General features: G+C 38.9%; 1 protein-coding gene across 3 annotated transcripts in view; it reads right to left on the bottom strand.

Moving 5' to 3' along the window:
- Window positions 1-15,125, bottom strand: part of ano1b (anoctamin 1, calcium activated chloride channel b) — a 99,864-nt gene that overhangs the window by 68,954 nt on the left and 15,785 nt on the right. For all 3 annotated transcript variants that reach the window (XM_030426387.1, XM_030426388.1, XM_030426390.1), the window contains exons 2-5: window positions 13,648-14,040; window positions 8,198-8,296; window positions 1,084-1,235; window positions 179-233 (exon numbers count right to left, since the gene is read on the bottom strand). In XM_030426387.1, coding sequence (XP_030282247.1) covers window positions 179-233; window positions 1,084-1,235; window positions 8,198-8,296; window positions 13,648-14,040 — 699 coding nt within the window. The remainder of the gene's footprint in view (window positions 1-178; window positions 234-1,083; window positions 1,236-8,197; window positions 8,297-13,647; window positions 14,041-15,125) is intronic.

The following is a 15,125-nucleotide window of genomic DNA, read 5'->3' as shown; positions in this document are numbered from 1 at the left end:
TTACAATATAACAATGGAAAATTCTAATCTGCATTTAGTAAAACTGACATGAAACAAACTTCCAGTTGTCCCTATTCAAATTGAACTACATATTGAATTGTGCATGATCTCTGTGGGAGAGTGCTTTTGGTGGATACACTCACAGAAAACTGTCACAGAAAAACTTCAGTGGACTTACTATTGAACTCCTGGTTTTGCTGTCAAAGAAGTAATCTTTGTCTGACAGGTCAAACCTGTGAAGACACAAACACAAAAGCATCCACACTTGTTAAGGTCTGTTAAATCTCAGACCAGTTATTGTAATGTTTACCACAGTAAAGCAATAACCCTGGCAACAATAGTTAGCCTAAAGTGTATTTCTCTGCCTCTCTGTTTCACACATACAGCTGATATTTAACGTATAGCCTTTTGTGTGTTCCTGGATTGGGAACAGGACATTTCTTTGTCTGCAATAATGAAGTTAAAAGGATCATAGACTTATGTGGAGATCGTCTCCACTGCAGCCTGTGTCTGTTTTTTCATGTGTGTGTCTGTTTTTTCATTTGTGTGTGTCTGTGTCTACCTGCTAAAATTGGAAAAACACAAAAACAAAGTCAATTCTATTTCTCATAGATGTTTTTTTTTCTGCCAGCAGTGCACACTGTCTTCACAGCCCAGCTGGTTAACATTGGTACTAGAGGAAAACGGGCAGTGGTTCTTGGCCCGATCTTCCCCCCGCCAGATATGGAAAGGGCACATAAGAGTACTGGCAGGTTGTGAGAAGAAAAAGTCAAGGTACGGCAAGAATTAAACCTGTAAAAGTGCCAGTATTGTGTACGGGTCTGTAGTGGCCCACCTAAAGCACTGCTCAGTAGGTGAAATAAGCCAACAGTAACAAATGTCAGTAACAGAAGGGTGTATGTAAGGAGACACACAAGAGAGAATGATGCCACAGTGTATCAAAACACCCCTCTGGTAACACTTGATTTCTACTTAATTGTTAGACAATGAACAAAATGCCTTTTCTGCATGTATCCTCTGCAGTCATGTCAGTTCGCTAGGGTCAAACTTTTTTTTCCATTCAGATGTAAAAGGTATACTTACAGGTGTTGTTTTTCCCTGGAAAAAGTGTGTGACAGGCGTTTGATATTCTTGGGTTGACGTTCCTCAACATGAGGGTGGAGAGGCTCCAGAACTTTACTGACTAAAGAGCTGATCTTCTCCACAACTCCGCTCGACTGCTTCACTTCATAAACCTAGAAATCCCCATGAAACACACACCACAGACAGACAGACAGAAAGACAGACAGATTAGGTACAGAACAGCAACTTTGATTTCACTAATTCAAAATGGAAGGCAGGAAAAGTGTTAAAACATTAAATGTTCAAAGCAAGACAACAACAATAGATTACTTATGAAGAAGAATACAACATTTAGCCCATTGGCGTCACTTAAATAAGCACTAATGCCAAAAGAAAATGATATTCAAATGCAAATGACACAGTGTCACAAGTTTTAGAATTGTTATCCCAAATTTGAAACCCAAACTCACAAATGTATATTTAACTGTCATAATATCAACATTACATTAGAATACTACAAACAAGGGCAAAAATATTAGTTAACGAAACTCAATACATCATATGACCTGTCACATTATTCAATCAACTACAATAATAAAAAAAAACACCTAATAAATACACCCTGCTTTACAGGTATTAAAACATCAGTGAAGAAAACACTCAGCAGACATCATCACTCTTGTGATGGGATCACACCATGTGAATCTTAGGGTGCACTGTAACAAATTGCTGTATATTTACGATGGATTTACAACAATATCCTACTGTATTTTATGATAATTGTAAAAAACTGTTAAATATTCATCCCTCACATGTAAATTAACAGTTAAATCAGTCATTTAACAATAACAGTAGTGTCAAGCAGTGGAGACATGTGCTAACATCCCTTCTCAAGTCCAGTTATTAACCATCAGCATCTTACTGATGATTGCGGGCTTATCTTTCTATTTTGATGATAGCATTTTTTTACTGATAAAACTCCTAAAACTACTCATTTTTGAGTGACAATATGTAACCTAACTGGCTATTCCTGAACTTGACTTTGGAGACCACAGCTCCGTCATATAATTGTAGCCAGAAAAGTCCATGGGGAGTTACACAGAGCAGGTAAAGTAAAGTTATGCTGATCTCCCGAAATTGGTAGTGTCCAGTGTTTGCATGATTTCTGAATTGTTGACATTTCAGATGTTGCATTAGGTCTGTTTCATTAGTTCAGGTTGCTAAATAGGGCTAAGTTAAGCAAGCTCTGCAGCTACCTTGAGCTCAATTAGATGTAGGCTGTGTTGCCTGCATTTTTTTTATTGCAAAATGTACGTGTCATTATCTTATCAATTAATAATTTAACTTCATTAACTTAATTGCACACTAGTTTTCCAGCCTTTCAGTAAATCATTTTGTAAATAAGGTGGGGCATCCTTTGACTCAATTGAAGTCAGCAAAAAAAAGGCAGCACAGACGATAATCTGGTATATGTCAGTTTCATTCTTTACACCAAGTACTGATTAAAATGCTTAAAACTCAATTTTGCGAGCACACTATTTGTTTCTAGTTTCTGCTTGACTCCATTCGTCCACTAGTCCTTCTTAACATTCCAACAACATGCTACTCTACTGACGTAGCCCATAGTTTAGGGAGGTAACCCTCTATAAACTATAACTAATAGGGATGTTAATCTTTGAGTGTCTCACAATTCGATTCGATTCCGATTCTTAGGGTCACGATTCGATTCAAAATCGATTCTCGATTCAATCGATTCTCCATTCAACTGAATTGATAAAATGCATAGTGTGTTAACGCAAATTATGGCATCAAAACAATACAGTATGTATAAGATAATGTGATTTTTAAATAAACTGATTCCAATGATGTAATCACACAAAGGCAAACTTAAGACAAAAGTTAACATCTATCTGTGGTCACATTATGCCATATATGAAATGAGAACTTCTCTCATGAAATCTGCAACAGCACAACTTTAATAGCGCAATCTGCTGCAGAATGAAAAAAGCAAGCCCTTAAAGAGTGTGTTTTGACTAGATGAATATGGGTTTCGAAAAAGTTGCTGTCTCTCTGCTTGGAAGGAAGGTGCTGGCTACACTGTGTGTGGATGTTATGACCTGCACCTTCTTTTTGTGCACTTCTGTTTGACATTGTGCCTGCAGTGCATGGCTGCCCTTGTTTGCATAGTTAATAGCCGCTTCTATACTGGGCATTAAGCCGCCGGTTGCTACTTTCAAATTAAAAGCCCCCCGCTAAGAACCCAGTTCTAAACTCCAATGGGGTGCAATGTAAAGCTCTTATTTTGAAGACAAATTCGTCGTCTTTCTTTCCCCAAGCTTGCTGCAACGCTGTGTACGCTAGTCCGTGGGGGCGAACAGAGAGAAGGGGGAACGTTAATAAAAAATCGATTTTTGAAGTTTATGAATCGATTCAGAATTGTGGATGATTAGAATCACCATTCTTATGTGAATCGATTTTTTCCCCCACCCCTAATAACTAACCACCCTCTCTCCTTTCTGTCCCTTGCTTTTCTCTTCTTTGCACTTTCATCCTGTCTTTAACCATTTTCTCTCTCCCTTGAACAGTTTATTGCTCTGGCCAATTTCTCTCCCCTCATTTTCATGTTTCTTTATCTCCCTCCATTAGTCTTTCTTATTCTTATATTTTACGAGAGACGTTGTGTTGCTATTTTTATTTTTTTATTTTTTACAGGCACCTGTCATCGGTGACTGAGGAAACCAGCCAAACGCTGCTGTCAAGTACTCACTGTTCGCTCTTTCTTTCTCCCCCTCTTTTCTTTTTCCAAGTCCATTGTTATTGTTCACATGCAAAAGACTTGTTTTCAAGCTAGACTGTTCTGTTACACTTTTCTAGATGGTATTTTGATGCAGTGTTACACTGTTCTTGATGGTACTTTAAATCAGTATTACACTGTTCTTGATGCAATTTTAATTCAGCATCTGAGGTCATGCTTATGAATTCAGTAAAGCCTGTCACTAATGATTGTATTGAGGCAGTTTCTTCCAAATATGGTAATGCCATACCATGATTTTATTGGAGACAGTTTCTTCCAAATGTGCAATACCTTGTCATTTTTGTAATACAAATGTTCTCAATGTTACTAATCTTACAAAGTCTGCTGTACAAATGACCACTTTGAAATAAACTATATCAATGTTATAAAATGTAAATTATCTTGTGTTCTATACCAGGGTTCTGGAACTTATTACTTAAAGGTCTGCATCTGATTTTTATTTAAGGTCAGAGCTTAGGAATGATTGGCAATGATTATGTCTCTTCATTGAGCCGGCATGCATAGAAACCCTATGTTGATGATAGAAACTGAAGCAGACACAGCTCAATAAGTTAACAAACAGTACTAAGTTATCAAGTGAAATAAGTTGTCAGTTGAATAAGTTTAAAGTGGGAGCTCTGTACTGTCAGTTCTGGGAAACGGTGTTAGAGTGAGTGCTCTGCTCTGTGAGTTCTGGGTCTTGGTTCTTGGAAATGGCGTCAGAGTGAGCGCTTGTTGTACTGTTGTACTGTCCACTCTTCACTACTCTCTTAGCTACTGTCCTCTGCTAGCTTATTCTGCTACTTTTCTTCAGTTGAGCACAGACAGATGAACAGTGATGAATGCGTGTTGTTGCTTAATGTGTTTCTGATCTGCTCTAAGCACTAGAAGGCAAGAAGTTAGTAAAATACAAGAAAATTCAGGACTTTTGGATGTTGATTGGCTGTCGGGATGCATGTGGTAGCTGAGGGCTGGGTATTTGAGAAGCCCTGCATACTTTGTTTTCAAATTGGTGAGGATTTATATGAATGAAAAAATAGCACATTTTAAAACACACTGGCATATACTGTAAAATTACCATAACCCACAGTTATCCTACTGTCATGTACTGTAATCCAAAATACAGTAATATACTGTTAAATAAATTACAGGAGATGAGCTGAAAAAATACCATAACCCAGTTATCCTACCGTCATGTACTGTAATCCAAAAAACGGTAATATACTGTTAGATAAATTACGGTAGACGCGCTGTAAAATAACCACAACACCAACTGTTATTCTATGGTCATATACTGTATTCCAAAATACAATGATATACTGTTAAAATAAATAACAGTAGTTGCACTGTAAAATAACAGTAAAATACTGGCGTCCCTGCTGCCAGCATTTTACTGTTATTTTGCAGTGAAATTCTTTACAGTGTGCCCTAAATTCTCCCACAATTCTCTCATTAAATGTCTTTTCACTCCTCCTGTCTCATGAATGACAATGACTGGCCCTTTCACCAAATAAAATGACAATCATCACTGGCAGCAGATTTGTCAGTTCTATCTGATTAATGTTAATTCTGAGTAATTTGAAGACGCTTCATTGTTTCCCCTAGGATGGAGTTGTAGCAGTGGAGGTGAGCAAAGTGCAAGGTGCACCCTGCTGGGAGGTTTCTAATTGTCTGCCGGCACTAGAGGATTTGTGCACAGTGATGAGCAGGGGAAATGTCTGTCTAGCTTGCATATGAGGTGCTTGCTTCATGGTGGACATCTACCCGTTGCTTGTTAAAATCATTAGCGCTAGCATTACCTCCGTTGTGGTGTATGCTGAGAGACGGCGCAGGCACGGAATTGCAGAGTTTAGCGCTGCGCATCACCTGCTTCAACCGGTAACAGTATAGAGACAATAACAATGTTAGTTGCCAAGCATAATATGATGATAGAACCATGGATACTGGCAGCCGAAATTGTTAGATTAAAGTTCATTATTCTAACAGCTGTAAGAAATAGTGTAACAGGCTTCATAGTCTCTATAGGTGGCCCACTGTGGTTCGTGATTCATTTTCAAATAGGTGTGTGATTGACCTGGATATGAAGCGTCCATAGCACAAAATGATACAACATATACCGTTTGTAAAGAGAGGAGACTGAGCCCACCCCTCACCTCTCCTCTCTCCTCGTTAAAAAAAAAAATCAGCAGCGGCGATCATATTTCAGCAGTGGCCATCTGCCGCTGCTAGGTGCATATAGGGGAAACACTGCGCTTAAATGAAAACAAGTCTGTGCCTGTACTCTGATTCCACATTATTGGAGAAAGTACAAATAATGTGATGGAAACATACAGTGTTTCTTTAACCTAAAGTTGCTCATTGTTATTTGTATATAAAACTTGAAATGTCTGTGTTTCAGGCATCATCAATCTTGGCATGGCCAAATGATCAAAATGGCCATCCTGTATCCGTCCCTCCACTCCCTGCAGTCAGACCTGACATTGGAAAAACGATGTGTTCCGTCAGCAGCAGTTCCCCTCAAGAGAGCTTTATCAAAGATGTTGGTGTGGACAGACATATCAGTCTTTGGATGGGAAGGAAGTTGTTAAATACGTGCAGTATGTTCACTGGTTGACTGTCAGGGGGAAGGTGAAGGGGGCAGTCTCACCTGGGCTGAACCTTGTGAACAGTCTGATAATGCACAATAAGGCACCTAATATAAGGCTTAGGTATAAAATGTTTTTTATTGCACCGCATCTACTGTATAGAAAATATATTATTTAAAAAAATCACTTTGCAGTGGATCAGCACATCCATGTATGTAGAGTGCCTGCTAACCCATAAACAACTTTTGGACAACTCACGTTAGCAGTAGCATCTCCAGCTCACCGCTGTCATGGCAGACCAAAAGTGTCGATCCGACCAAACAGACAGGTTTGAGGAGCGGTCCACCATTACTCTCCTGCCTGATAGGTCACCCTCGGGGATCGACACTTTTTGTCTGCCATGACGTCAGCTAGCCGGAGAGCCAGCTCCTACAGTGAGTAGTTCAAAAACCTTGTTTTTAGTAAACTCTGTATACACAAACAATGTTCTCAATGCTCATGTTCATGTGTAGAGCCTGGTGATACTAAGAGCAAAGTTTCATGTTGTGTCTTCTCAGTGTTTTAAAACGATGATTTTGATGCTAGCGTAAAAGTGCCCCTGCACCATTGAAAATTAGCTTGCCCAAAAACGAAACTATGGTAAATCTTAAAAGTGCCTCTTTCGTCGTAATTATGCTTTTACACGAAGGTTTGACTTATATTCAATTGCAAATAAAGCCTAGGTTACTTTAATTTTTCTACCCAGACAGAGATACAGAGAGAACAGAAAGAGACTTGCCCTGCATTCCAATACCCATACGACCATACCAGTGTTGTTTTCGTCAACGATAACAATGACAAAATTACTTTGTCGAAGCCCCTTTTTTTCATGACGATAACAAGATAAACATGGCTCTTTGATGGCTTAAACATGACGAAACATGTGTGAGTTTCGCTGACGAGACGAGAACGGACATAAATGTTAGTGGATGGTCTGTCAGACGTTCAAAATGCATGACATTTCTGCTGTCTTCGGTGTCCGCTTGTTGTTGTAGCAGCAAGCTAGGAACGGCCGCTACTTTTAAATTAAAAGCCCCCCCGCTAAGAGCCCAGTTGGACTCCAATGGGGTGCATTGTTAAGCTCTTATTTTGGAGACAAATTTGTTGTCACTGTTCACTGCCCAACTTGGGACTTCACGTCATGTCACATGTTTACGCCTACGCCCAGATATATGGACGTATTTTAACTATAATCCATAAGTATTGGAGAGTGCTGTTGGACAGAAGCCTTTTATCTCTATATTTCAACTTTTCAACTTATTTTCATTCATTTCATGAATTGATGCCCTACTTCATCATACAAGACTGTCATACATAAGTTGTGAAAATAGCAGATCTACAAGTTCAACACATTGCAACACATTGTGAGCTTGTAGATCTTATGTATTTATTGACCTTAATTAATTTGTTAAAAGACTATTCTTCTTCTTTTGTTTTTTGTTTTTTTTAACTAAAACTGACTAAAACTAGACTAAAACCTTTTTGAGTTTTCATCTACTAGAACTGGACTAAGACTATCACATATAGAAATAACTAGAATTTGACCAAAACCAAAAAGCATTTTAGACCAAAAGACTAAGACTAAATCTAAAATGGCTGGCCAACACTGGACCATAGTATTTATAAATACTGCAGACAACAGTATGTACTTTGTAATGGCAGCTGCAGTATGAACAAAGAAAAGCATGCAATCTGGAAAGTACCTAGTGAGTCTTACCTTCTTGGTGGGCATCTTTAGCTTCATCAACTCAGCCTCTCGACAGAGAACATTCCAGGGAGCATGAATCTTCACAAATCCTACACCTTGAATTCTGGCCTAAGGGACATAGTGACATAATGAGGCTCAATTTTAACATACCAACGCTGTCTTCTGATTACATCAGGAATTCTAAAATGAGCAGGCTGTTGCATGTCAAAAATCTGATAAATGAATTTTGTAAAATTGTCACATCATATCGTGATAGAGAAGTGTTTGTAGTGCCGCTGCTCCGTGGTGGGAACGGCACCGGCACCAAGTGCTGAGGGGGCACCAAAAGTAGCCTAATGAAAAATCATCATAGCCATAATAATTATAATGCCGACATTATTTTAGCATGTATATCACAAAACAGGCAGAACAAGAGATATATTTAACTACTCAAGAAAGTAATGATGGTTGAGATTGAGATTTTACTGTTAAACATTATCGATGCATTTTATAAGTAACCGATGCAAGCTAGCTGTTATTTTACTTTAGATATTGAGCAGTAGTTTATGGTTTATTTTGATGTTATGGTGGTCAATACTTTCTCAGTAACAGTTAGCAGTCAGTGCACAAGGTAGGCTAACAATTCCTCTTGCTTCAGACCATTTATTACCATGTAGAATGTGATTAATAGTGTTTAGCCAGGCATTAAGCAAAGTTTACCTAGCATAGTGTCATTTGAGCACAGTGATGCGGGTAATGCGTTACTTAGTAACTTACCGAGAAATCTAATGCGTTAATATTTCCAAACCAGTAATCAGATTAAAGTTACTTATTCAAGTCATTTTGCGTTACTATTATTTTTGTCATTTTCCTTAGTAAAAATATATTTTTTTTATTCTTGCATCTTGGGAGTGATGTCACATAATGCGACAAGTCATGTTTTCAGCATGAGGACAACTTATGCGTAACACCATGCAGCGACACAAACAACATTGCAGGGAGGAGAGAGATGCGCGTTTTCTAGCTGGAAATACAGTCATTATTTTGAGTTTGTGTCAGCTAGAGATGAGAATATTAAGGTTCATTGTACACTCTGTGCTGAAGACAAAGTACTATCAAGCTTCAAAAACACGATGTCAAATTTGAAGAAAAAATTGGAGTTGCAGCACAGAACATTTAAGTTTACAGAGCAACTGCCACCAGGTGGTGTTTAGCAGAGACCTATGAGCAAAGCACTTCCAAAAAAGTGAGTATTGGCAAAACCCACTGTCATTTTTATGTTGAGGCAGCGGGGTGTTGTCGGCAGCTGCTGAATGTAACTAATAAAGTAACTTGTAATCTAACTAGTTACTTTTTAAAGGAGTAATCAGTAATCAGATTACTTTTTCAAGGTAACTGGCAACACTATTTGAGAACGCATATGTTACCATTTGCAATGCATAATAAACCCACGACCCTCTTTAGGATCGTCATTCAGTAGAATTCAGCAGAATGTAGGCTACAGTCTCTCACACAAATTAGGTGAGGTGTCAGATGTGCAGTGGGACAGAAAATGGCTCTTGATAATGTGAAGTCTGAAAACCTCAGACTTTTTAGTGTTACTGCTACAGCTGGCTTAGCTACATCTGAATGTGACAGACACTACATGACAAAATTGACTGGTGTTTTGATTGCATTTATGTCAGGATGCAAAGGCATGGGCGACATCTGCTGGTGAAATAGAAAAACTTTTTGTAGTAGACAAAGTGCTCTCGTAACGATATTCAAGTTAAATTTAATTAAACCGTAAAATAATGTTTAAGATTCAGAAATGTAGTCTTGTGTAAGGTGTATCATTTTGCTTTTATTCCTTCAGTTCAGTGGTAGCAGTAACTAGCAAACATGAAATTTGCGGGTTCGGTAAACATTTCCACAATAACAGCATGCTCCACCAATCAGAGATGTTGTTATTACATTAGCAATGGTTTATGGGATGAGTAGTTCCTTTACTCTTAAGATAATGTACCTTTGCTTTTTTCTCCATTTTCCAAAATGTTTTTTGTGCCGAATTAAATGTTTTATGGTCACAATTCATTGTAGTTTATTGGCTTGGTTTCAGGCTTAAAAGCCTTTATATAAGGATTTTATGAAACATCAATGGAGTGAATGACTGGCGAATTCACTTCCGGAACCGGAGCCCTTAAAAAAGTGGTCGGTCACTGTTGAGCACTATAAAGAACATCTAGAGGTAATATTGCGTGGGAGCTTGGTGTTTGACCAATACTCATCTGCACTAGACAAGTGACTGATTTATAGTTGCCACGACATGTCCTTATTGGCTGTTGTTTTTGTAAATCCCTTTTTAATGTGAAGTGTTTACTATTGGATTTATATTTCATTTGTAAATTCTATTTATAATTCCTCTTTTTACTGCCCATTAAAATTGCCCATGACAGTCTATTTATTAATAGACTGATAAATGAATTTGTAAACTAGTTTATTAATGGCTATCTTTACTGTACAATTAGTTAAATGCTTTATTACTATTTCCCTGACACCTGTGTTCCTCAATACAGAGCTTCTGGCAAAAGCTCTGAGCGGAAAAATAAAAATAAAAAAATGATAAAAACAAACAATCCATCCATGTCTGTAACCGCATTATCCCTTATATGAGGTCATGGGTTTTTTTGCTGGAGCCAATCCCAGCTTATTGCAGGGCCATCACTGACGGCAGAGGTCGCCACGCCACGCCAACCACACATAAGGAGCAATTTGGGGTTTAGTATCTTGCTCAAGGACACTTTGGCATGCACCTCATGAGCTGGGATTTGAACCAGCGACCTTCCGATCACTAGCCGACCTACTCTACTCACTGAGCTACAGCCGCCCCTACATTGAAATCATTTTCTAAAATTGCCATACATGTTTCCAATTGATTATGTTCACTTGCCATTTCATCTGCTCCTCTTTTATTCTCTCTAACAGTCTGTCTTAACCCCTTTTTTGTCGTTACATGAAAATAGGCTGATATTTTGCATAGAATATCATATTTCACAAATGTATTGGTTAGACAATTGCTTTCACCGCAGTGAAACTGGTGATAACCAAATATCACATATGTGTGTTTGCACTGGGATTTTGTGTTTGTCCTTGTGCCCAGTTTCAGAAAAATAGGAATCAAGACCTTCTACGTGGTACTGGCCACCTCAGGTCAGCCATTTCAAGTTACTGCTGTGGAGAGCCTTATTTTCTATTTATATGCTGGCATTAGGACATCTTATACATATGCACAATATCAGTTTACCCTTTTACACGGCTGATACACAGATATATCTAAGCTGCAACCCTGCAAATAGTTTTACAGAAATTGGCTGTGGACAATTAAGGACATTAAGAAGTTGATGTTTCCTAACTTAGTTAAATATGAACAAAGCTGAGACCCTGCCACATGCATCTACAACTGCTTTTTAAAACAACTTCAGTCCAGACAAGCATTGTGTGAAAAAGGTTGTCTTAAAATTCCCTGCCATTACATTATTCACCTCGTTTCCAAAAATGATGGGACTTGACAGCAATTTCCTTTTTCCAGTGATCTTGATCAAACTGTTTTCTTTCAACCATATCACTGCGCACAAAGAAGTGTGCATATGGTCAAGGCTGGGCCGTTCATGCTCCTGACAGGGCGGGATATAAATATAATTTTTGGGTAAGTTATTGTCCTGATTAGTTTCACCTATCCCAGAGGAGTCTCCTGTGTAAATGCTGTTTTTTTAATCTCTCTTTGTCTGTTTTTCTTAATGTTTTCCCTGCTCACTTGTGTTAAAATGATTTTCACTCCTGTGTAAAGGCACCATGCCTGATCTTCTTCTCTCTGTGTCATTCTGTCTGTTCTGTTTCCCAATGCAAGGCCTGTGTCTCCAGTGTTCCTCTTATTCCTGGTGTTCCTGCCTGTGTTCCTAGCAGTCTTTTGGTTTGGACTTTATTTGGTTGTTGTGTTTTTTGGACTTGTTTTCTTCTCAGATCCACTCCTGCCTGCTCCATCTGTTATTGTTGCCTTTTGTGTTAGCGTTGTGGATTATTTGTATTTGACCCTGCCTGCCTCCTAAGTGTGTTGCATTTGGTTCATCACTATTTTTGCTAATGTACCAGTTACCATCATCCATCAGGGAGGCTGGTTTGACAATTGAATAAAGCCGATGAGAACAATCTGGACATTTTCACAAGGGAAATTCATCCTCTCCTCATCTCTCCCTTTCTCTCTAGATTACATAGCATCACGTCTCTCTTTCCCTCCATTTGTTTGTTTGTCCCACTGCATTTTCTGTATGTTTGGTCTGTCCTCTTTCCAGGTCTCCACAACTGAGAGTAGGTCGTGTGGCCCTGGTTCTAACAATCTGGCCACACCTTAAGGTGCTGAAAGTTCACCTTAAACCAGAGTTCGTTTTTTTTACTAAGTAGTGTTAGGACTACAAGTTAGAACTTGGCATCTCTAACCTGGTTCACATCATACCTAACAAATGCAACTTGCAGGTTTTGTCAGTGTGCGTCCACGGACACAAAGAGCACAGACAGATCTCAAGAGCGAGAGCTGCAGCACACACTTTCTAAACTCCGATCAAACGGTCTAAACCTGGCTGTGCAGATAAAATATAAATCAAGAACAAATTTAGTGTAGTACTTAACTAAAAAAAAAAAGAACACTTGTGAACCAGAAGTTCCAACCATTTTGTTTATGTACAATGAAAATAGGTTAATAAACTCTGATGAAACTTTTAATGAGTAGGCTCACTTTTACATTTGTGGTTCTTTTAAGATTGTCCCTTACATAAAAGTGAGCTGTCTATTCAGTAGAAAAAACAAACATTTTTGTAACTGCTGCTACATTACCAGAGAAAACAGAGATGTGATGTGTTAAGAGAACAGTGTAATGTCAACAATAGCATAACCAGCACTTTGATGTAGAAAAGTAAATATATTGTACAGAATTTGTATGTATCTATTATCTTGGTAAAACAAGTAGCGTGTTCATAACACCATCTCTTGTTATAATCACATAATAATACAGAATTAAAATACTGTGAGAGGAGAGAGATGGACATGGGCAAATCATTGCAAATTTAAATGTCCATCACTACCAGGGCAACTATCAACTCTCTCCTTCAAGGCAAGGTGGATAGACCAGACAAACAGGCTGGCAGATGAAAGGTGGATACCAATGACCTGGCAGAATATTCAGGGATGGCATCACTGGTGGCCAGCTCTACGGCCAGCTCTACTTAATTTTTTCTTTTGTAATATTTCCAAGAATTTTTCACCCATCAATAGTTTTTCCTACTTGATTATGTTGTGCTTGTCTGTACTGTCTGTGTAACTGTGTAACCTTTGTAAATGGAATGTCTTTTGTGTCCATAAAGTACACCACAGACACTATTATAAAACATATTTTAGGTAGAGTTGACAGTGTTTCTGGAAAAAATAAATGAATAAAGATGTCAACTTACATCCTCATCTTTCTCCAGCTCCAGTCCCATTTCTCTCAGTTTTCCCTCAAACTCCTCCCTCCTGAATGTCTTATGATCCTCATGTCCGCCGAAGGTCTCTCCTGGACATCCCAGCTCTGTGTCGGCCCTTGGTGATGATGGTGGGGACAATGAGTCTTTTGCCCTTTTTACTGTATAATGTCGGAGATGTTCAGAGATGTGATGGGGGCCACGGCGTAGGCTGCGAGCAAAAGCATTCTCAGTGAGCAGGTGCGTTGACTGTCGGCAGGAGCGCCCCCCAGCCTGCTTCTTCAAAGGGTAGGTGAGAACATAGTCAACGCGCCGCTGACCGTCTTCAAAGTAGAGGCCGTGCTGGCAGTGGGTGCTTTCCTCTGGGGTCAAAGCTTTCAGCAGCTGACAGCATGGGGGCAGACAGAGACGGGTGATAATTAAGGACAGAGGAAACTGCATTTAGGTAACACTCCAGCAGATTTGTTTGATTACTTGTTATGCTTTTTGTTATGTCAGCTACTACTACTCATGCTAATTAAGCACACTTACCAACATTACACACAAAATCTATGTAGGATTGTTTTCACTTCTTAAAACAGGCTATTGACTTCCTTCACATTGCCAGTGGATGAATATCATAAAAACAGACAGTGTAGAAAGTAGCAGATTACACACCTCATCAGACTACACCCAGAAGACAGTAAATTTGCTTTTAAAAAATTCTTATTCAAATGCATTCTGAAAAATAATCAGTAGAGTTTATACCTCCACCAAGACCCAACAGCTCTTTAATTCATTCAAGCCTTCTCCACTTTTATACTTGATAGCCCTGCATAGATCCAAATTCTAATCCACTCATAACTGCATAATCATAACATATGACCCATGACCAGATCTGTAACAGCCAACCACCAGGACAACAAACAATGCAGATGGAATCTTAATCTCCATTGTACAATAAGCTGATAAAAAGAGAATCAATGTTTTAGTAGTAAATTAAATTAAATACCTTTTTAACAATGTTAGATCACATCTGTGGTTACACTGTTCACCTACTTAACAAGTGTGACAAAATACATGTATCGAAAAAATCTATTACTTTGTATTTTCATCTGAAATTTCAGACATGTCTTCCTCTTACAAAACAAAGTCACATTTACTTAAAGCTCATGTTAGTAAGATAGTAAGACGTTTTGGGATTGTAGGTCTGGTCGGACGCTACAGGAAAGCCTCATTTTCTGACGAGTTGGGGAAACCCAAAGAATCTGCATTTAATGAATTGGGAATCTTACTAAAGGCAGGAACACACCAGCCCAACCGTTGGACGTCTGAAGCGTTTGGAGAGACTCGGACGAGGTCGGGAACATATATGTTTGGTGTGTTCGGCTCTGTCGGAAGCTTTCGGCGCCGCGCGGACGTTGTCGGATCCGACTGAGCATGCGAAGTCTGAGGAGGAGGGCCGTCGGACGTCTGAGCCATTGGATCCT

This window comes from Sparus aurata, chromosome 8 (assembly GCF_900880675.1).
Source record: "Sparus aurata chromosome 8, fSpaAur1.1, whole genome shotgun sequence".
Taxonomy (NCBI): Eukaryota; Metazoa; Chordata; class Actinopteri; order Spariformes; family Sparidae; genus Sparus; species Sparus aurata.
This window is presented reverse-complemented; position numbering and strand designations above follow the sequence as displayed.